The 22,298-nt window shown below is 36.5% G+C and overlaps 1 protein-coding gene and 1 long non-coding RNA gene across 10 annotated transcripts in view; one reads left to right on the forward strand and one right to left on the reverse strand.

The window, feature by feature from the left end:
* Positions 1-22,298, reverse strand: part of RIMBP2 (RIMS binding protein 2) — a 427,034-nt gene that overhangs the window by 3,457 nt on the left and 401,279 nt on the right. For 4 of the 9 annotated variants that reach the window (XM_074299584.1, XM_074299594.1, XM_074299646.1 and 1 more), the window contains 8 exons: positions 21,268-21,385; positions 14,043-14,195; positions 11,318-11,502; positions 9,749-9,917; positions 8,583-8,648; positions 6,070-6,170; positions 3,327-3,398; positions 481-615 (listed from right to left, as the gene is read on the reverse strand). In XM_074299584.1, coding sequence (XP_074155685.1) covers positions 481-615; positions 3,327-3,398; positions 6,070-6,170; positions 8,583-8,648; positions 9,749-9,917; positions 11,318-11,502; positions 14,043-14,195; positions 21,268-21,385 — 999 coding nt within the window. The remainder of the gene's footprint in view (positions 1-480; positions 616-3,326; positions 3,399-6,069; positions 6,171-8,582; positions 8,649-9,748; positions 9,918-11,317; positions 11,503-14,042; positions 14,196-21,267; positions 21,386-22,298) is intronic. The other 5 variants (XM_074299627.1, XM_074299656.1, XM_074299636.1 and 2 more) reach the window with 3 other exon arrangements.
* LOC141560854 (uncharacterized) lies at positions 9,703-13,501 on the forward strand. Its single transcript, XR_012487838.1, has 2 exons — positions 9,703-9,969; positions 12,865-13,501. It is a non-coding gene; the product is annotated as an uncharacterized LOC141560854 (long non-coding RNA).

Genomic DNA, 22,298 nt, shown 5'->3' on the forward strand with positions numbered 1-22,298 from the left:
GATGAAACACTCAACATGAATGTAATCTCAGATTAAAAAAATGTATTGGAAATAGTACATTGATGTTAATGTTAGAGAGGAATTGATAAACTGTAATGGAAGACAAGCAAATAGCAACCACTGCTCACCAAATCAATTTAGATTTTCTCTATAAAGAACTATTATCCTTTTTATTTTATTACACTTTCTCTTTTATGGAGTATGTAGGATATGGGAAGCTTCTTATGAATTAAAATTGACCAAATTAGAATTAAAATGGAACTGCTTGGTAAAGCAAATAAAATATAACTTAAAGTTTCAGATTCAGTAAGAAACCAACACTGAGCAACTAGCAGAACACATTGCAATGTTTCAGGTGGTACATTTCCCCCACCCCATTCCCAAACCCCAAGTATAAAATGTCCATGTGTAAAAAAGCATGAGACAACATATTATGAAAGACTGGAACATATATTAAAAATATGTAATACAATTGCTTACCCTTTTAGCCTTGGTACGCATTGGGGCATCTTGAGAGTAACGAGATGGTGTATCCGAAAGGTAGACTTCTACGTCATCAGGCACTTCTTCCAGAAAGTTTGAAGGAACCAGACCCTTTTGTCCATTAAGCTCTCCCTATGACATAGGAAAAAGTGTAAATGTGAAGAGAAATAATTAATTATTGTCTTCTAAGATTGTTTTTAAATTTACTTTTAATTCTTAAAATCTTGTCCATTCAAATGGCAATATTATTATAATAGTATTTGTTATTATTGGGTCAAGCCCTGTGATTTTGTCAGTGTGGAGAAATATTGGTTAAAAAAAAAAAACATCTATCAGAGCAGACTCTCAACTTATACTTAAGAAAACCCAAAACTTATTTATTTTTGTTTTTGTTAGTTTTTTGTTTTCTTCAAACTCATACTCAAGAAGTACCTGGTTATGCTGAGGGATTAAGTAAGATAGTCTTGGTCACTCAATCATGCATCAGAGATGAGACTTAAACCCAGTTTTTCCTGAATCTGAGACCAGCTCTTCATATGCTATACTCATCATAATTATATATGTTTAGTTTTTTCGATCATGTCAACTCTTCATGATATCATTTGGGGTTTTCATGGCAAAAATACTGGAGTGGTTTGCTATTTCCTTCTCCAGCTCATTTTACAAATGAGGAAACTGAGACAAAAAGGATCAAGTAACTTGTCTAGGGTTACACCAAAAGTGTCTGAGGCCAGATTTGAACTCAGGAAGATGAATCTTTTGTTCAACTTTTTAAAATGAACAAAAATGTTTTTCATCCACTGCACCACTGTGGTTATATTTATATTTTTATAAAAAGCTATTTGAATGTTTGATTATTTTAAAATATCAGACTGACTAAACAATAATCTTCAATAACTTGGAGCCAGTATTTTAGACTTGAAAATATGAATTAATTAGTGGATATAAAGTCAATGGAAGTTTTATATGATATATATAAATGTCTTTAAGAAATAATATGAGTTTAAGAACCTTATACACTACTTAATTCATTTAAGGATCCAAGAGTCTTATTTTATTGGCAAAGAGGCAAGCTGTATTGAAGCTTGTCAAAATCTCTGTGTGCCAGATGAGACAGTTATGGGAGATACCCAGATCACAGATATATCCATTCCCTAGCAGCCAATTCTCAGGTCAGGAGCATCTCCAAATTTATCCAGGCTACTTCTGAGATGACATTACCCTGGGGCCTCTGCTAGAAATCTTCACTGCTTGATAGATTTGATGGATCTTCAATGACAACAACTGTCAATGTTGCTTCCATAATGGGATTGGAGTGGATTTTAATGGAGGATTCCATCCATTCTAATAAAAGGGTCTCTCCCTGGCCACTTGTGTGGAACTGGTCAGAACATAGACTGCATGGGGCCACAGACTGCCCTCGCTTCTTTATTTGTATTTACAACCCCAAACAATGTTTGGTGCATGGAAAGTGTTTGAGGTGAGCAGCTAGGTAGTGAGCCTGGAGCCAAGAGTATCTAAGTTCAAATTCTGCCTCAATCACTTACTGCCTATGTGACCCTGGACAAGAGATAAATCCTATCTGCCTTCCATCCCCTTAGTAGTAAAATGGAGACAAAAATAGTATCTACCTCCCAAGACTACTGTTAGAATAAAAATGAAAGTTTTTGTAAAACATTGTAGTTGTTGAGTTGTTTCAGTCATGGGTTTTCTTGGTAAGATAGCTGGAGTAGTTAGCCATTTCCTTCTTCAGATCATTTTTAGAGAGGAAACTGAGACAAACAGGGGGAAGTGATCCATTGAGTAAGTGTCTGAGGCCAGATTTGAATTCAGATCCTCCTGACTCCAAGACTGATGACCTATGTACTATATATCACCTTGTTGCTCAAAAAGCACTATATAAGTGCTAGCTACATTATTATTAGTGATAATTGTATATAAATATGTATATACATAATTATATATAAATTGATTTAATCATATTCTCACACATATAAGTTGATTTGTAGGTCAAGGATTCATGATTTTTGCAATTGTTCTTACAACACATATCATGGTTCTTCTGTAGCTTAGCATAAAGATTTTGAGAATTACCATGGGTAAAAAAATGAATCCTTTTGACCCTACTTATCCCAGCCAGGGATGGGCTTCTCCTACCTTGGCTCATGTCTGTAATGCTATACAGAATCTGTCTCTGGGCCTATCCATGAATCTGTTCTAACCAGGTGGTAACTACGAGAGCTTCTGCCCTATTGACATAACTTTGGAACACTTAAATTCCTTTAATTTGTTCTTGGAAAGAAATTTATTTCATTCATGGCAACCAAAGCTTTTGTTGACAAATAAGATTGGGAAGGTTTATGTTTATTGATAACATGGACCAGCATATTTATATTCCTCCCTGTCTCAATATCTTGGCCCCACTTTGGGTTCCTCCCAAGCCTGAAAAGAGAAATTATGTGTATGGACAAAGATCTAATATACTTCTTGTTTGGTTTGTTCTCTCATACCATGACATGCCAGGATGAGGCTTTGAGAAGAGAAGCATCTTAGAAAGTTGTGTAGAGCAGAGTTTGAGTGACTTGTTCCAGGGTCACACAGATAGAATGTGTCAGAAACCCAGGTCTTCCTGGATCAGAGATCGACTGTGTATACTATACCCTGCTACTCCTCACAGGTGAGTGTTTTACACACACACACACACACACACACACACACACACACACACACACACAGAGACAGAGAGAGAGAGGGAGAGAGACAGACAGAGAGAGAGAGAGACAGACAGACAGACAGACAGACAGACAGACAGACTATCCTCTTTTGGTATATCTAAAACTTACATAGTAAAATCCATCTTCATCAATTTCACCAAACACAGTAATAATGTCTCCTGTACAAAATGTCAGTTCTGCCTATAAAGATAGGAAGGAAAAATAGTATTAGGTTTAAATGAGGCAATACTTTTGAAAATAAGTTTGACATTACTGTTTTCTTCTATGTGGTTATTGGAGAAATTTGTTATCCTCTATGTGATTATCTCAGTAGTATATACTTCCCCTCTGAAACATGTTTTCCCACTGTTAACTGAGAGTGGCACAAAATTTTATAGAATGTAAGATACCTGTGGATGAACCATTTCAGTTTTGTCTTTATATCTTCAGGACCCAGCACAGTATATCGTGTGGGTACTTAAGAAATTCATGTTAAATTTAAAGAGAAAAAATACAAAAGGTTGAAAGGAGGGAAGAAGGAAGGAAGGAAGAAAGGAAGGAAGGAAAGAAGGAAGGAAAGAAGTAAAGAAGAAAGGAAGGAAGAAAGGAAGGAAGGAAGGAAGGAAGGAAGGAAGGAAGGAAGGAAGGAAGGAAGGAAGGAAGGAAGGAAGGGAGAAAAAAGAAATTAAGGGAGAAAAGAAGTGAAGAAACAGAGAGAAGGAGGAAGAGAGAAATCAAGGAGAAAAAAAAGAAGGGAGGAAGGGAAGGTTGAAGAAAGTAAGGGAGAAAGAGAAAGAAAGAGAAGAGAGGAAGAAAGGATGATGGAAAAAGGAGAGAGGAAGAAGGAAGATAGGAAGAAAGGAAATATGTAGGGAGAAAGAGAAAGATAAAAGAAAATAAAGATAAAAAGAAAAAGGTAGAGAAGGAGAGAGGGAAAGAAGGAAAGGAAAGGAAAGAAAGGGAAAAAAGGAAAGGAAAAGAATAAAGGAAGGAAGAAAGAAAGGAAATAAGTTTTTTTGTTGTTGTTTTTGTTTTTGTTTTTGTTTTTTTTTTTGTTTTGTTTTGTTTTTTTTGTTTTTTTTTTGCTGAGGTATTTTGGTTTAAGTGACTTGCCCAGGGTCACACAGCTAGGAAGTGTTGAGTGTCTAAGGACAAGGAAGGGAGAGAGAGAGAGAGAGGAGGGAGAAAGAGGGGAGAGAGAGAGAGGGAAAGAGAGAGAGAGAGAGAGAGAGAGAGAGAGAGAGAGAGAGAGAGAGAGAGAGAGAGAGAGAGAGAGAGAGAGAGAGAAAAGTGGGGGGAAGAGAGAGGGGAGGGAGGGAGAAAGGAAGGTCACCAGAGAGTATTCCATTCTTTTTTTGTTTGTTTGTTTTTGTTTTTAATAAAGTTGGTGCTTTACAAATTCTTGCTAAGGCTCAGAGGAGTTTATGTGACTTGACCAAGGTCACACAGGTGCTCTTGATTTAGCCTTTGGGGTGCTCTTGTTTCCAAAACATCATCATTATGTAAATAGGTACTTGCAGAGATGTGAAGTAGAAAGTGTACAAGGCTTAGAATAAGAGAATCTCAGTTTAACTCCTCTGTGTGACTTGGAGAAGTCCCTTAAAAACCTATGAGCTTCAGTTTCCACTTCTGTATAATAAGGGTTTGAACCAGATACTCTCTTAAGAGCATCAGACAAATGCTTTTCACACAAAACCATATCTAAAAAACTGGAAAGATATCAATTGTTCATGGACAGGCAGAACCAATATAATAAACATAACAATTCTACCTAAATTAATTTATTGATTCACTGCTATACCAACAATTATTTATAGAGCAAGAACAGTCTACCTCAAGATCTGTGGTTTGTAAATTCTATTGTAAATTCTAAAACTACCTTTTTGGGCATCAGTTTTCTCATTCATGAAATGGAGATGACAACAACAAAGATCTCTAGGAAAAACCTTAGTGATCATCTCATCTAGCCCCTCATTTGGTGGAGGTGGAAGTTAAAAGACCCAGACAGACTAAATTAAGGGAGCTGCCCAATCTTATATAGGGCGACTGCAGAGATCTGAATCCAGGACCTACATCATACTACAATTCCTGCCTTTTAATATTTGGCAGTATTAAAATCTGAATTGTTTTTTTTTCCCCTCAGGAAAATCACTTTGTAAATCTTCAAGTGAGAAAGAGTTGTAACATAACCAGGATTTGCAGTTTTCACACCTTTACACATTTCACTTGCTTTGGTATGGTATTTCCCAGAAATGCTTCGTATCCATTTATTTCTCTTTTTTTAGACCTGTTGCTTTTCTTAGAAAACAGTGGGTCAGGAGTGATAAGGGCTGAGCATTATCTCTCTCATCTAAAACTTCTGGCAGCTAACTGCTGACCTTAATCTTTGAAACCAGTGCCTGAGGGTTTGATGGTACCATCTGTGTCCACAGGAAATTAGTAAGGGGGCAGGCGGTCATGGCAGCTGAAGAGACTGATCATAACCTTTATTTCCCTTTGGCTATTTTCTGGCAGGGCTGGGGACTATTCCTCTGGGAGAGAAGCAAGAAAGGTGCAAGTGGATGGGGTGGTGGTGGTGGGGTATTGACATCCAAACAAATGGACACACCATGCACTTTTAAGTTTAATTTGCATTACTAACATTTCCTCCCTCACTTTCTTAAGTTTAGACAACAAATAACATAATACATTAAGCCTTGCTTTGTGGCATTGTGATTTCCAAGGTATAAATGCTCATGCTGAAAATTTAACCTCTGATTCTCTTGATAAGGCAATGGCTATCTCTAGCACTTTGCTGGAAGGGGCCCTCTTTAGACAAGGCTGCAAGAAGTGGATTTTGCAGAAATGAACCAAAACAATGTTGAGTCAATACCTCTACATCAACATTAGGAGAGCTTTCTCTTGGGTCATAGTCATAAAGAGCCACCATTCTTCTTGTAGACATAGGGTGTCTGCCACTCCGTCTGTTCCTCTCTGTTCCAGGGGGAGGAGAGAAAAAAAGCTATCATCAAGTTATTCTTTTAAAAAATACACAGTGTTTGTCCTCTCTAATGCAGCAGCTATATTACAGATCTGGCAAGCTAGACAGAGGCCTACTCTATTCAAGGAAATGAACCAAGGTCCATCCAAGGCACAAAGCCTTCTCACAGAATGAATTGCTTATTTCTTTCATCAGTTGCCTTGGATTTCATTTGTCCCCTTTTCTATTTTCCCTTAAAAAGGTCATTATTAATCATTCAATTGTTTCCTTTCCTCCAATTCATTGGTTAAATTACTTAAAATTTAGGGAGGGGGAGAGCAAACTCCTGAATAAAGCAGGGAACTGTCATCTACCTGGCAAGGTTTTGTTCTACTGACATTGGAATCATATAAGAAAACTTTTCCCATAAATAACTACATGCCCCAGGTTCTATCTGATATAATTGGAGGAGTCTTTCTCCTTCCCTTCCCCTAGAAAAGTATAAGTTTCCTAGGAGCAAGTATAATTCTGTTTTTTTTTTCCTCTATATAACCAGTGATTAGTACAAAGTCTGACATAGAATAAGCACTTTAATTGAATTAAAATGAATCCTCTAGATATATTAGAAAATATGAGAAGGGAGTTCCTTTTCTCGTACCATAAATGCAGAGCTCAAATAATACAGATCATACAAAAATATTATATATATGGAGGAAGGAATACATGATCCCTGGAAATGATTGGTCTAATGCACATGTTCTTAAGCTGGACTACAGGGATAGATTTTAAAGGTCCACGAATTTGAATGGGAAAAATCTTTATTTTGATTTATTTCAGTTCTGTAATCTTGTGAATTTTATTTTATTTGTTTAAAAACATTGTTCTGAGAAGGGATCCATAAGCTTTACAAGACCCCCCTAAGGAGTCCATGATAGAAGAATGGTTGAGAATCTCGTCTAAAAGATCTATGTATGTAACTATCTATCTACCTATCTTTTGTTATCTATCTATCTATCTATCTATCTATCTATCTATCTATCTATCTATCTATCTATCTATTTATCTATCTATCTATTTGTCTATCTATCTTCTTATCTATCATGTTATCTATCTAGAATTTGCTTATTCCTTGGGATGGTGTTGGATGTGACTTTGTTCCACCTATACATGTAGATCCCAGCCTTTCAATGCCTTAATAAATGGTCTTTGTGACTTATTATGACTGAAACATTTATCGCCATCCAGCCAACTTAAATGATAGAGTCCAATACTAAAGTTATACTAAGAATCATCCTGTAACATTTCAGTGGCTAAATTAGCTCTATGAATGGCATCTTCTCTTAGAAGAAAGTTGGTATTTCTTCCATACTTCTAAATAGAGTCAAGGTCATCTCTTCTCTCCCAATATGATTTTTAAACTTCTACACATTGTGATTATTTTCCCCAGTAGTATCAAACAAATGAAAAAGTGTCCAAGGCAAATGGTTTAAAAAGCAATGAGAGTTGGTCATGTTGCTTTCTTGAGTGACCGCATTTAACTTTCCAAAGAGTTGCAATTTATGTTTCTTTTAAAATTAGGAGAGCAAAGCAAGCCCAAAGCTTACAGGTTTGGTTGTTTTTCCCCCAGAAGTTGGATGTGATATGAAAAAGAAGAGACATGATTACAAGAAAATTTGAGAAATGCTTCGTTTTAAGACAATGAGAGAGACATGGATGTTTTTGAAGTGTGGATGAGGTGATACAGGAGAAACATGCTGGTTAGTTTTGCTTACAACAAACACTGTGGGCTGGCCAGATGAAGAACATTGTTTCTTGTCACTTAAGACCCTGAACTTGGGAATAATCTGAGGACTAAAGCTCCAGCTGATAGCTAGGGATTAGCAGTGGAAGGAGGGTGTCTGAGAGAGGGAGGTATAGTGAGAGAGATTTTACTCTGGGCAAAAGAAGGAAGTGTGTATGTACATATCTATATAATCTTTTTTCCACTGACTTGGCAACTAATTTGGGGAAGCTAAATTTCCTAAGGGAAAGTTGGGCAGATCTAACATTTATAGTGGTACTGAAAGGTGAAAAGAAAAGTGCAAGAAGAATTAAAACAGAGGAACAGGGGAAAGAGAGAATAAAAGGAGCATATGTACAGATCAGAGGAAAGTTCCAAACAAATGGTGGAAGGAAAGATTAGGACCATCCCCCTCTTCTTGGACAGAACAATCACCATAGCCCAATTCTTAAGGAGTTAGTGAGGCAAGTAGATACCTAAACCTGGATGTTAATGGTCCCTCTACTAAAAACAAAAAAAGAAAAACAACAAGAAAGAAAAAAAAAGAAAAAAGAAAAAGAAAAAGTATTAAAAAGTCAACCTGGACAGCTCAAAACATTTCACCTAGTTGATCACATAAATCAAGTTACTGTTTCTTAGCACAGACCTCTTTTAGACTTTCGGGATTTGCGATGTACAGAGAGAGCGCTCTCTTTGAAACGATCACAGGTGACTTCAGGAAAGGGATGCATATAAATAAAAAAAAGGAGAAGATATGAAGCTATTCAAAGACCTCCATTCTCAGGGACTTAATGTGAAGGTAAGGGGAGTGAAAAGAATTATGCAAAATATATTCACATTTAAACTTTGGATACTGGGTATGGGTTTCAATTTGAAATAATATGGCTATTGAGAAACAATCCTAAAAAAAGATAGGGTATCTCTTGGAATAGTATATATTCTTTGGACTTGAGAATTTATAGAGAAGGGAATTCTAAATTAAAATGCTATACCCCATTTTTAAAAGATTAAAATATTAGATCCAAACAATGCAAAACTGGCTTTTTTATCTCCATTTTTGAAGCTGTTTTGAAAGGAGAGGCATTTTTTTTTGGGGGTGTGTGTGTGTGTGTGTGTGTGTGTGTGTATATGAGGGTAGGTAGATTTTCCCTATTGTTTAAAAAAAGTGAATAAGAGATGTAAAATAATTCTGTTGAAAACTTGCTGAAAATGGTTTCCACCAATGCTTAACCACTGGTTATGATCACTGGTTTGAGGTGATTAGGTTAAGATAAATGAGTGAATGTCAAAGTACCTACTACAAATAAAATGTTAGTTTTATGTAAAAAAGGAGCCAAAAACCCCCTAAAGCCCCCCAAAACAAAAATCAACCCTTTAAACCTTTTGAATAAGTAGTGATAATTTGAAGGATGAAATAACCCTTTTCCATCATCCTTTTCCATTTGTAATAGCTAAGATATTTAAAAGTAAAACACATATACACACAATAACAAAGTAGTTATGTTATTCTTTCTAGCCAAGTGATACTACAGCATTGAATTCTATCAAGCAGAGTGTTCTTCTGTGTTCAGGATTCTTTTTGTCCTTAAAATATCCAGTAAGAACACCAAAGTTTTGCCCTGTCAAGTTGACCTTGCCCAAAGAGGCTTGATGTTCCCATTTTCCAAAGAATTTGCAACAATTAAAGGATACAGAACAGGGTCTCCGTTGTGCTGGCCATTGGCCTGGGATTCAGCTATAAAATTGGAAGGGCAAAAGCTGGAACAGCCCAGACAACAGCCTTCAATCCCTGGGTTTTGGATTGCCCCTTACCTATTTTTTCCACGGGGGTATTCAGGGGGAGAAAGCCTTGCTTAAGGAGCTGGTCCATCATTTCTTCATCATCAGCTTGGATTTCTGAGACCATGTTACAAGGTATAAGGCCGAGTCGGGCACAGGTTTCACCACGGTAGAAGCCATCAGCATCTTTGTCTCCATAAACCTGAATAGGGTTCAAGAGTCATGGTGTTAACCAGAGACACTCTCAAGAGCAGGTATTTAAAAAAAAATTTTGTCTTTGTATCCCTAGTACCTCACATAGTATTTTATTCTTATATAGAGATAATGGACATTGATGAGATCACTAATATTTTAAGTTGTTAAAATATATAAATAGTGGGATAGATCTCTTCTGTGGATATTATTCTCCTAGTAGATTGTCTCCCTCTTCTTAAAAACAAGAATGGCATTATTTTTGTAATTTTATTCTTGGGGTTTAGAACAGTGCTTTTTATAGTAAATATTTAATAACATCTCATTTCATTATTTTTTAAATTTTTTTTTTATTTTTTTATTTTTTTGCTGAAGCAATTGAAGCAAATTAAGTGATTTGCCCAGAGTCACACAGCCAGGAAGGGTTAAGTGTCTGAGGCCAGATTTGAACTCAGGTCCTCCTGACTTCAGGGTGGTACTCTATCCAATATAGCACCCAGCTGCCTCCTCATTCATTCTTAAGAGTGGAGACTGGACCTCTTATTTCATTGGTATTGGGAAATCCCATATGACAAAATTCCCTCTGCCAAGGCAAGCTTCATCACCTTCTCTCAATTTATGGATTTTAGAAGATTGTCTACACTACTGAGAGCTTAATGATTTGCCCACGATAATATAGCTAGTGTTTGCCAAAAGCTGGATTTGATGTTAGGTATTCCTGATTCTGAGGCTGAGTCTTTATCCACTTAGCTACTTCTTGCCTTGCTCATAGCAAGCACTTAATATTAAATGGCTTGGATTGCAAGTTCTTCATGGGAGGAGTTTTTCTTGTGAACTTTAAAAATATATTTTGATAATTATATTTCTGATATTTCTTATAATCCTACATATTTTATTTTATACAATTAAAAATAATTCTTTGAAAGGATCCAGAGCCTTTCCCAGATAACCAAAAGGGGCTATAGTGTGAAAAAAGACTAAGAACCCTGAAGCTAGCAGGTCCTTTTAAGCTGAATAAATTAAGAATATGTCCTGGAAACAAATTACTTCTGTTCCCCAAGAAGTATGAAGATAAACAGCAGATTATCACTGAGTGATTAATTCTTTCATCATGAAAATTCTCAAAATGAATTTTGAAAAATACAAATAATGGCAATCTTTAAATTTTATGCAAACTCAATGCTTTGCTAAAAGCACTGTGAATCATTCATTTAATCTATCAAATGTATCTGAAATTGGGAGCTGATTAATCATTAGGTTCAGTTAATGTTACAGTTATCAAGGAAAGGTTCTTTTGAAAAAATAGACTGACCACTTTTCCCATGGAGGATAAAGGAAAATTTCAGTAGGCATGGAAATAATGGGACAGAGAAAAGGGAGTGGTGGTGATGGTATTCCATCTTCTTGTACCTTAATAATCTGTCCTTCCTTAAATGGTAACTCTTCTTCTGCCCCATCAGGATTGGGAGACATCGTATGTGGATCATAGTCAAAGAGAGCCACAAATATTCGAACCGAAAGGTCCTCAGCACCGGGATCCGTTTCAGACTCCTCATACAGGTCTGGAGACAATCGATCCCGGCTGCAGTACCCATCTAGAAGCATAATATAAAGAAACATAGAACTTGGTGGTTCTTATCAATTCCTTTCCTTGGCTGAATTGAGAAATTCATCTCTGCTTTGATAGGAAATACTATTTCAAATCAAATTCAAGCTAGAAACCTTGTTGGATACTCTCTCGTTTGCCTTTTTTACATATAAAAATTAACTTAGTTAAGAATATTTTTAAAAAACACATTGAATGAGAAGACATTCATTGGAGTAGGCAGAAAAATAAAATGTAAAATTATCATCATTCTTCTGTCTAGTGTTAGCTGACATGCCATAGGAGGAAGAGGCAGTTGTTTATCTCTTTGGGTGGATCCTTTTGGATCAGAAACCCTGGACAGAAGAAATCCATTTTCCAAGCTGAGGGTCTTGTCTTTTGTAATATAAAAGTCAAAATCACAGCATAGTCAGTGTTTTAGTTGGGTAACCAACATTTTCCCTTAGCGCCATATTTGTTTTAATGTATTTATGGGAGTATATGAGTGAGAGTCACCCAGGACAGGCAGGTATTGGATGGATTTTAATTTACATGATCAGAGGGACAGTATCCACAATGATGAGACCATAAAACCATTAGAGTATATGATAATGAATATTCATGTTTTAACTAGTCAAGATAAATAGATAGCAATGAGGACTGGACCAGTGATTTCAGTGGTATTGGGAACCCCTTACCCCAATTCATACAGAAAGTATCTTCTCTGTAACTTTCTGTCTTGCTCAAAGCCAGCATATGTAAGAAGCAAGACATGAATCCAAGTCTTCTATATATTGATGATTGATACCACAAGGACAATTACCAAATTCATTCAATGATGTCAGCTCTCTTCATTACATCACATGTGATTAAACAAGTGTTAATCCATTATTACTGAACCAGTACATAATATTATTTGTCCTGTAAATAAATGGCAATTTCTCATGACTATTTGTCATCTTAATCAGTGTTTCAACTGTTTGAGCAAATACCAATTTGAATTTTTCTTCTTACTAATTACCTATTTGGTTTTTGGCTGGAAAACTGAAATAACATATACACATGAATGCATATAGATACATATATACTGAATGGCATTATATGTATAACTATACAGCTACACATATACAGTAGTGGGTAGATGGGAGATGATTGATGTATGTTAAATATTCTTTTTGTCCTAAGGTTCACAGCAGTGAGGGGGAGGCAAATGGGAAAATTCAGGAGTGAGGAGGTTGGAAGGACAGTCCAGTTTAGTATCAGCACACACATGCACATATACACACAGAAGGGGGAAGAGAAGACAAAGACGTGTAAGAGAAGTGAGTAAATAAGCACAGCACCCACAGTACTTGGATTTTTTCTCCTAAAGGCAACAATCTTCTTGCAAGGACCTGAATGTTCATCCCCTTTCCAGACAACTTTTAAGAGTCACTTCTCCCATGAAATCTCTCCTGGAGCCTGACTTCCCTACTCCAGCAAGTACTTCTTCTGTAGCTTATTCTGTATTCCTGTCTGCCTCTGTGGTTGTCTTCAGGGGCTACATAGATGCTGAATATTATAATGATTGATACTAAGGAACAATCACCAAATTCATTAAATGAAAAAAAAATCTCAATAAATTTGTGTACTCTGAATGCAGGGGGGATTCAACTATCTTGGCCATTTGGGTCCATGTAATTTTTTTCAGACAAATCATAAAATTTTGATCATTTGCTTGATTACTATTCCCTGCTAAGAAACAGGACTTTTAAACATTATTTTTTTGAGTGCTGGCCTGTTATTTAATGAAGGCTGGGAATCTTCTGGTATAACGACTCAAATTTAGTAACTTAATGTTTGTTTTCCCTGGATGTTACACTGCATGTCTGTAAAGTGGTTAACTTTTGAGATTTAAGAGAATGTTTTGTTTTTTGATTGTTATTTTTAACTTTTGACTCTACATCCCCAGCACCCAGCATAGTTCCTGACATAAAAAGCCAGCTAATAAATACTTACTGATTGACTGATTTTGTTTAGTTGATGAGTAATTATGTAAGGTGTGAGTCTCCTGGATGGGGAAGTTCAGGGCTGGGCAAAAGGTGGGCTTATCACTGCTTCTGTTTATTTTAGTTTCTTGCTGAGATGTCACTATTCCACTAAAGAAATCCACATTATGTCCACTGATAAACATTTATTTAGCACATTTGACATTTAGTACATGTCAAGCAATGAACTATGTTTGGGAGGTACTCTGCCCTGTGTTTATGAGTGTCAAACAGCTATGGAAAGAGACTGGATAACTTTACAGAGATTCATGCAATGAAGTGTTTGCAGCTTTAAAAAATCATTATGAAAAAATTTTCTGGAGTAAGCAGTTGGAGGCTTTTTTTTTTATCCATTTTCTCTTAGGGATTAGGCTGGACTGAGGCCCAGGAACTTACCTGCAATGATACCCCATTGACCTCCTGTCAGGCCCTGACATACAAGCTTGTCACAGACACGGAGTTTGATTAACACGCAGTTGGAAGATGCGTCTTTGTGATAAAGGAGGAAGAAGTTCTGGCATACCGTGTCTAAGGTCAGGGGCCATGGCACGATGCGGAGGCCGTATTCTGTGTCCACCCATGCCGCGACAATAAGCTTCTTCTTTTACAGAGGGAATATTACCCTCACTACCTGACCGAGACCGACCGCCTTCACTGTTACTGTCCATTGTAATTTCTATGGAGAAAAAGGGAACGGTCTATTAAACAAAGCCTCCTCTGGCACGGGAGGACCATGGAGATGAAGGTCTCCTTTTTTAAAAGGCCAGCCTTCACTGATTTCATCCAGGGACAAGTTATAAGTGAGGTAATGGCGTGTGTAGTGGGAGGGGAGGGGAGAAAGTGGATTTTTGAAGCAGATTCTTACCCTGAATTTTGATGAAAAATTGGACTAATGTGATGAGCCCTTTATTCTGATAAATAAAATCTAAATTAATTTTAAAGAGCTGAGGATTAAGAAAAATTACTAACATAATTAATTAATTAGATTATTAATTAATTATCTCTCAACACTATGGCTGGAAAACCTTTGATACTGACAGAATCTCTTGGTGTTGATTTTTTTTCATGGTTATAGAATTTTAGTTACTTTAAATTGAAATGGAAAGAATATTAGACTGGGAATCAGAGGCCTTGGGTTTGAATATAGGTTATGTTACCTACTTCTCTTGCAAGAGACTAGCTGGATTTCAGTTTACTAATCTGTAAAATGAAAGTGTTGGACTAGTTGATCTCTTCCATCTCCAAAGAGTTTTCATCATTATGAGTTCTCTCTAATAGTCCCCTTCGGCCTTTCTATAACCTAAAGCCCTAGAAAGTTGGTTGAAGATCACAATAAGAGAGGTAAAAGGAAGGGCAGCTGGGTGGTGCAGTGGATAGAGCCGGCCCTGAAATCAGGAGTCAAATCTGACCTCTGACACTTATTGGCTAGGTGAGCCTAGGCAAGTCCCTTAGCCTTGTTTATCTCAGTTTTCCTCATCTATAAAATGGGTTGAGGAGGAAATGGCAAACCATTCCAGTATCTTTGTCAAGAAAACCCCAAATGGAGTTATGAAGAATTGGACCTGACTGCAACGATTTAACAACATCATTTACCTGTTATAATCTAATAATTTTCTTGTGTACTTTGCCTTTCTCCCGTTCAAGAGATAAAATGGGAACATTTACTTGTGTTCTGTTTGAAAATGCCCCCAAATGATCATAAAATTTCCCTCATTTTAATGAGGAGGAAGTAGAAGCCAATGAAAACTTACTGATTTTTCCCATGATCACACAGGGAATGGGCATCAAAATTGGGATCTAAAACCAATTTTTTTAAACTCCAGACTCAGTGGTCTCTCTAAACACTCTAGCTACTGATCATTCTGAAATAATGTCTTCTATATAGGAATCATTCCCTTCTTCCTCAATTCTTGGTCTGTTATCAAATTATTGCAACTCAAGAATATGACTCCTCCCAACTCCTAAGGTGCATTCTTGAGGTACGTTTTGGGACCTAGTTCAGTGGCTATATTAAGAGATAGTTTACAAAATGGATTGCTAGAAAACTTTTGGTATGGCTTACTCTATTTTTCTAGAATTTATCAAAAAGTCTAGTAAATAAAGATATGTGTCCAGCTTTGAACTATTTAAATAATCATGGTTGCTTACATTTACAAGGCACACACTCCACACACTCATTTGATAGTTGTGGATCTAACTGGTTCATATACTTAGAGCTAAAAGGAAATTTTGAAGTCATTTACTTCAACTGCCTCATTTTACAGATGAGAAAACTGAGGCCGGGGGGAAGGGAAAGATTAGGAGACATTCCTGACATGACACAAGTAAGTAAAAAAATGGAACCGTTATTCAAACCCAGGCCCTCTGATTTAAAATCCAGTGATCTTTCTCCAATATCTTCCTTTCCTGTCTTTCTTGGTGGTCAAAGAGAAACTTCTTGGCTTTTCCAATCCCCGTCAAGTAGCTTCTGGGCAGGACCCACTTGACTTGGATAGATATGCAGATGGATTCACATTAAATCAATGGAACTTCATTGGATTTTTGGCTTTGGAATTGAAGCGTTATTAGAGAACTAGGTTCTGCCCTGATTCACTTTGGGATCTTGGGTAAAACCCAGTCCCTCAATCTGTGGGATTCAATTTCCTTCTCTCTAAAATAAAGAACTTTAAGATCCCTCCTGGTTCTATAGTTCATTGACTTTATGACTCTAAATTCTGGAAATTTTAGTTCAGCAGATTTTACATTCTTAGTCTCAGGTCACTAGAATTTATTCCCACTATATCCATAAAGACAACATGGACTACTGTAGTGACTCAGCTAGCAATAATTCATGGGAACAAGATATCATTTTACCCTCCTCCTAACATCTTGACTGAAGTGAAACTCAAAAAACAAATTCCATAGAGATTCTCAAGAAGAAATAAAAGGAGTCCCTTATAGTTACCAAGTCCTTTTGATTTTATCTTCACTACATATTTTGTATATAATTCCTTCCCTCTTCCAACTCTGCTATTTCCTTGGTTTAAGGCCTCTTTACCCCTAGTCTGTACTCTTTCTACAATCTACTCACTGGTTTACCTGCCTCAAGTGTCTTTCCATTCTAGATACCCTCCACTTTCCTGTCAAATTGGATTTCTTAAATCACAGAAGTCAGGAAAACTGACTTTTTTGTTATTCCTGTTATCCTGAAGTCAACCCTAGCCTCTATTCAATACACTTTGGTAACTTCTATCATTTCCAGTATTAAATATAAAATCTGGTATTTGACTTTAAAGCCCAAATAATCCGTTTCCTATCTTTCCTATCTTTTTGCTCCTTCCTCTTCTCCATATACTCTGTGATTCAATGACACTGGCCTCCTTCCTGTCCCTTTAGCAATATATTCTGTCTCCCAATTTTGCATTTTTGCTGTTTGTCTCCTGTGTTTGAATTGCTCTTTCTCCTCATCTCTGGCTACTCTATCTTCCTTCAGTTCTCAGTAAAAATCTTATTTTCTGCAAGTAGTTTTTCACGTTAATGCCTTTTCTCTAAGATTATCCTCAATGTATCCTCTATGTTTTTTGTTTGTGGGTAGCCCAGTATAGCCCAGTGGATAGAATGCTGAGCCTGGAGTCAGGAAGACTCATCTTCTTGAGTTCAATCTGATCTCAGACACATACTTGTTGTGTGACTGTGGGCAAGTCACTTAACCCTGCTTGCTTCGATTTCCCCATCTGTAAAAATGAGGTGGGCAAAAAAATGGCAGTATTTTTTGCCAAGAATACCCCAAATGGCATCATTAAAAGTTGGACACAGCTGAAAAACAACTAAATAATAAGTATCTTCCTGTACATAGTTGTTTGCACATTATTTCTCCCATTAGCCTGTAAGCCCTTGAGAGGAGAGACTGTATTTTGCTTTTCTTTGTATTTTCAGCCCTAAGCATATTGTTGTTGCCTTAAATTGACTTGATGTGATAGGATCAATCCTCATTTGACTCTGAGATCTCCTCACGTTATCATCTTAAATCTCTCTTTTTCTTAGCCAGTTTCCAATATGAAACTTTCTACCTTCTTTGCTTCCATTTCTTTGTAATTACTTCTAAATCCTTTGTAGTTTAGTTTCTGACTTCCTCGTTTTACTGAAAATGATCTCTCTAAAGTTATCAATATTCTTTTAATTGCCCATTCTGATGCCATTTTCTGTCCTCTTTCTTGACGTGTCTCAGAAGTGTTTGACACTGCTGACCATTCCTAAATACTCTCCCCTCTCTGGTTTTTCATGACTGCTCCCTCTTGGGTCTCCTGCTACCTGTCTCAGGTTCCTTCTATTTCTTCATTGCTGGGTCACCATCTACTACTAACAATCTAATAATCTGTTGTCTTATGTCTCTGTTCAGGCTTCCTTCCTTTTCTTTTCTACATTCTGTCTTACTCTCTTATTCTTAACCTCCTCATCAACCATGGGTTTAATTTAATTATAATCTATTTGCAGGTGATGGCAAGATCTACATATCTAGCCCCAGTTATTTTTTCCCAAGCTCCAAAACTTCATTACCAATTGAAATTTTCTATTGAATTTCCATAGGCATCTCTCATCCGATGTTTAAAGTAAACTCATTATTTTTTCTTCCAAACCCATCTTTTTCCTAAACTTCCCTATTACTTGTAAGAATACTACCATCCTTTCCATTGCCTAGGTTTGCAATCAAGGAGTCATCTTTTAATCCTCACTTGCCCTTACCCCCAACACATTGAATCAATTGCTATCTGTTATTGAATTTACCTCTGCAATACTGCTCACATCTCTCCCCTTCTCTACTCATAGTCACCATCTTAATCACTTCTCACTTGAGTATATGATTAAAACAGCCTCCTAATTGCTTTATTTCATCACTCCCCTAACTGATTCATCATCCATACTGCTTCCCAAGAGTTCTAAAGCATGTGTCTGACCATATTAGCCTCTTTTAATTTCAGTGGTTCCCTATGTTCTTTACAAATACAAACTCTTCTGTCAAGCATTTAACACCCTTTAAAAGTTTGCTTTATTTTACTTTTTGAGTCTTATTATTATTCCCTTTAATGTACTCAATGGTTTAGACAAACTGGCCTTCATGGTGTTTTTCACACATGGCACTCCTTTCCCCATCTTTGAGCTTTTCCTTGTTATGCCCCGTTCACAGAAGGCCTTCTCACTTTCACCAAGGAGAATCCTCAGTTTCTTTCCAAGTTCAGTTTGTGTTGCTTTTTGCATGAAAGTTTTTCAGAACCCCATGGTTGCTGGTGACTTTCTGCCAAAATTAACTGATATTTATTTTTTTACATATCTTTAATATATAGGATGTTCCAAAAGTTTTAGTACAATCTTAAGCTTTAATAGCTTAATTCTTCTGAGATTTCTCATTTATTTATGCAGACAATGTCTCTCCCAAGAGAATATAGACTCCCTGAGGGAAGATACTATGTTATTTTTTATCTTTCTATTCTAAGCAGAAGTGCCTAGAACATACCTGGTACTCAATAAATGCTTGGTCAGCTGATCAAATGAATAGATTAACTCACCAATCAGATTATCTGGATAGTTGTCTCCCTTTCTCTCCCTTCATTCTTCCTTCCTTTTCAATTTTTTCCTTCTTTCCCTCCTCTTTTCTTTCTTTCATTTTTGCTTTCCTTTCCTTTTTAAAACTTTTTCTTTTCCCTTCAATTTCTTTTGTTCTTTTTTTCTCTGTTCCTATTCTTCTTTCTGGCTTTTTCTTTCCTTACTTTATTCCCTTTCTTCATTTTTCCTCTCTTTTACTTCTTGCCTGATTTCCTTATTTTCTTCTTTCTTTCCTTCCTTTTTTCTCCCCACTCTCTCTTGTTTTTTTTCCTGCCTTCTTCAATAATAGAAGGAAGATAACCCCTAGAGTAAAGACACCAAATCTGATCTCTCTCAAAAGCAAATCAAAATTTGTAACCATCATGGAGGAATTTCCATACAGAATGAATGTAGATTTTGCAAATGGAGCTTGTTGAGATTATGAATACTTTATAAACTATAATGGAACAAGTTCTTTTTATTTGTTCAAGTTAATTTTCAATGTTTGTGATTGCTAAATATGTTTTGAAGGGCAAAGACTGTCTGGGACTTTTCATATCACTTTAAAACACTGCCATGCTTTAAAAATCCTGCAATATTCCATCAGAATTATGCTGACAGAAATCTCAAAAATTAGAATGAGGCAACTGAGCTCAGTTATATTGAACTGTCTCAGAATAACTGGGAGAATTTTATAATTGCACAGGTGACAGGAAAACCTGGAAAAGGAACTCATTGCTCCATTAGCATTTAGGATAGAATATTATTAGTGGCCCATCATCAGATGCTCAAATGGTGTCATTTTTTCTGAACTCTTTGCTAGAGAAATAGGATATTTGTTGATGATTCTTTTCTTTCTTTTTAAATTTTGTAGTCTATTTACAATGCTGCTATGATTTCAGTTTCTTTGTGTGTAAGAGAGGTTCTTCACTTAAGTGTGTGTGTAAGTGTGTGTGTGTCTGTGCATGTGTATATGTGCATGCACAAGTGTGTCTTTGTGCATGCTTTAAAAAATACAACTTTGCTCAATAACTGATTTCCATTATCTTATGCATAATACTTTTTGGAATTTCTTTTTTTCTTTCCTTCTTTTGTTTGTTGTTTCTTTATTTTACTTTATTTTTTTCCTCCCTCCTTTTTTTTTTTTTTTTTTTTTTTGGCTAGAACAAATCTCTATCTGATCCTGATTCACCCCAACAATAGAAGAGTGAAACTGCTCCAATGTGTCCTCTGACATATGCCCATAAGGGCCTTTTAATCCAATGGATCCAGTGGAACAAATGAAAGGACAATTTGGACTCAACTTGCTAAATTCCAAAAAGTAGTTCAGAGAATGGAAACTGAAGGTTGAATGATGATCAACAAATGAAAGGATGACTAGGCGAGTGAATGGAGGGAAACACTAATTTCAGATTCCTGTATCTATATCTTAGAAAGTTTTTCTCTTCATCTCGGTTCTAAATTTTGTCAAATAATATATAGTCTTCTCCCAGTCATTGCTTTTACTTCTCAACTATACCATGTGTCTGGTTTCACTTGATCAAATGCACCCTCTCCCCAATTTAATATTAACTATCAGTGATCCAAGGATTGATGAACCATTTTGTGATTGCATAATCTTTTGATTTTCTTTCCTCTTACTATCAATTTCTTAGCAGTGCCTATCCTAGGATAAGCCATCCTAGACTGTTTACATATGGGTGCTAAACAGCAGCTCTGTTTAAAATAACAATAACAATTGGATATTGAATTAAAGGCTAGAGCAAGAGGATGACTTCCCATAGGAAGTCTATCCTGGTTCCTTTGGCCATCAATGCCCTCTTCCCCTTCAAGTTATTATGTTTATCCTTATATTTCTCTGTTTCCATGTTGCATTCTCTCAGAATGCTAACTCCTTGGGGAGAGGACTATTTTTGTCTTCATATCTCCATTGCCCAGCTTTATTCTTGGCACATAGTTGGAACTTAAATTATACTTGTTAGATTGAACTGGATTACTCTTCCTATCTTATATTTCTATGGATTATTGAGGGTTTTTTTGTATTTTATCTTTTAATATTATGCTTTCATATTAATAAATATATGTAAACACAAATATATAAACACAAACACACATATGCAATACATTAAGGACTGAGAATTCACTCTGTACTTGTAAGGAACAGAAATGTACCAATCAGGCCAACTGACCAATGGAAGGGACCATCATTGGCCGGGGCCTCTGAGGTCCAGCACTGCCATGTGATAACCTTCGACCTGGGTGATCCACCCTATCAGTCCGTCCTGCAGACACTGGATTCCCTAAAAGCTGAAGACAAAACAACACAACAGAGTCACAAGTTTCACCATCGCTAGCTCTAGGACATTTGCAAAGGTCATTTCGGTTGGGGAGCAGAAGCTCTAAAGGCAACTAAACTTAGCTTTTAACTGAAAGGTTAGCTGAAGCACCTGGAAGAAAAGCAGACCAGCATCAGTCTCCAATCAAGTCATGTTTGGATATGTCGCACAAAATGATTCACTTGAGTGCCATGTTTTGGGTCTGCTGTTGCTGTCCATAAAGAATTTGAACAAAAGTTGCAAAGGCTTATATTCTGGCAGAATAAGATATAATTTATCATTCCTTTAAAGACAATGAAGGTCTTCCCTCTAGAGTTTGAATGCTAAGGTGCCATATGAGATGTTACTGTACATAGCCAAGGGATACATTTCAATAGGACTCATCTCTTTCTATCTAAGCAGTGTGGGATAATGGAGAGAATGGAGAGAACCCTGAACTAGAAAGTAGGAGACCCAGGTTCCAGTCCCATCTCTGCCATTAACATTATAACAAGTTCCTCCCTTTCTCAAAAGTTCTCAATTTCCTTTTTTTTAAATAAAGAGTAGGGGACTATGATCTTTACAATGTCTTCTATTTGTAGTTCTATGACCCAATGATCCATTAATCTGTAGGGCTCTTTCCACACCTCACTTTCTATAGTCTTAAAAATTCATAATTTTCCAAATGGATTCCTTGGATGTAATTGTGTATGTGAGGGTGATAAAAAATTCTGGACTGGAATTTCTTCTGCAAGTTCAGATTGCCTGCACCTAGCTTGTTCTGTGCATTGCTCTGAAACAAACCTCAGTGATTTATGGTGAACTAAGGGAACCTCCTTGGGTCAGTTCACTGCTCATCTAGATGAAAAGCTGAAATTATTCCAAGGAAGAAGAAAAAAAATTTC

This window comes from Sminthopsis crassicaudata, chromosome 1 (genome assembly GCF_048593235.1).
Source record: "Sminthopsis crassicaudata isolate SCR6 chromosome 1, ASM4859323v1, whole genome shotgun sequence".
In the NCBI taxonomy this organism is placed as follows: domain Eukaryota; kingdom Metazoa; phylum Chordata; class Mammalia; order Dasyuromorphia; family Dasyuridae; genus Sminthopsis; species Sminthopsis crassicaudata.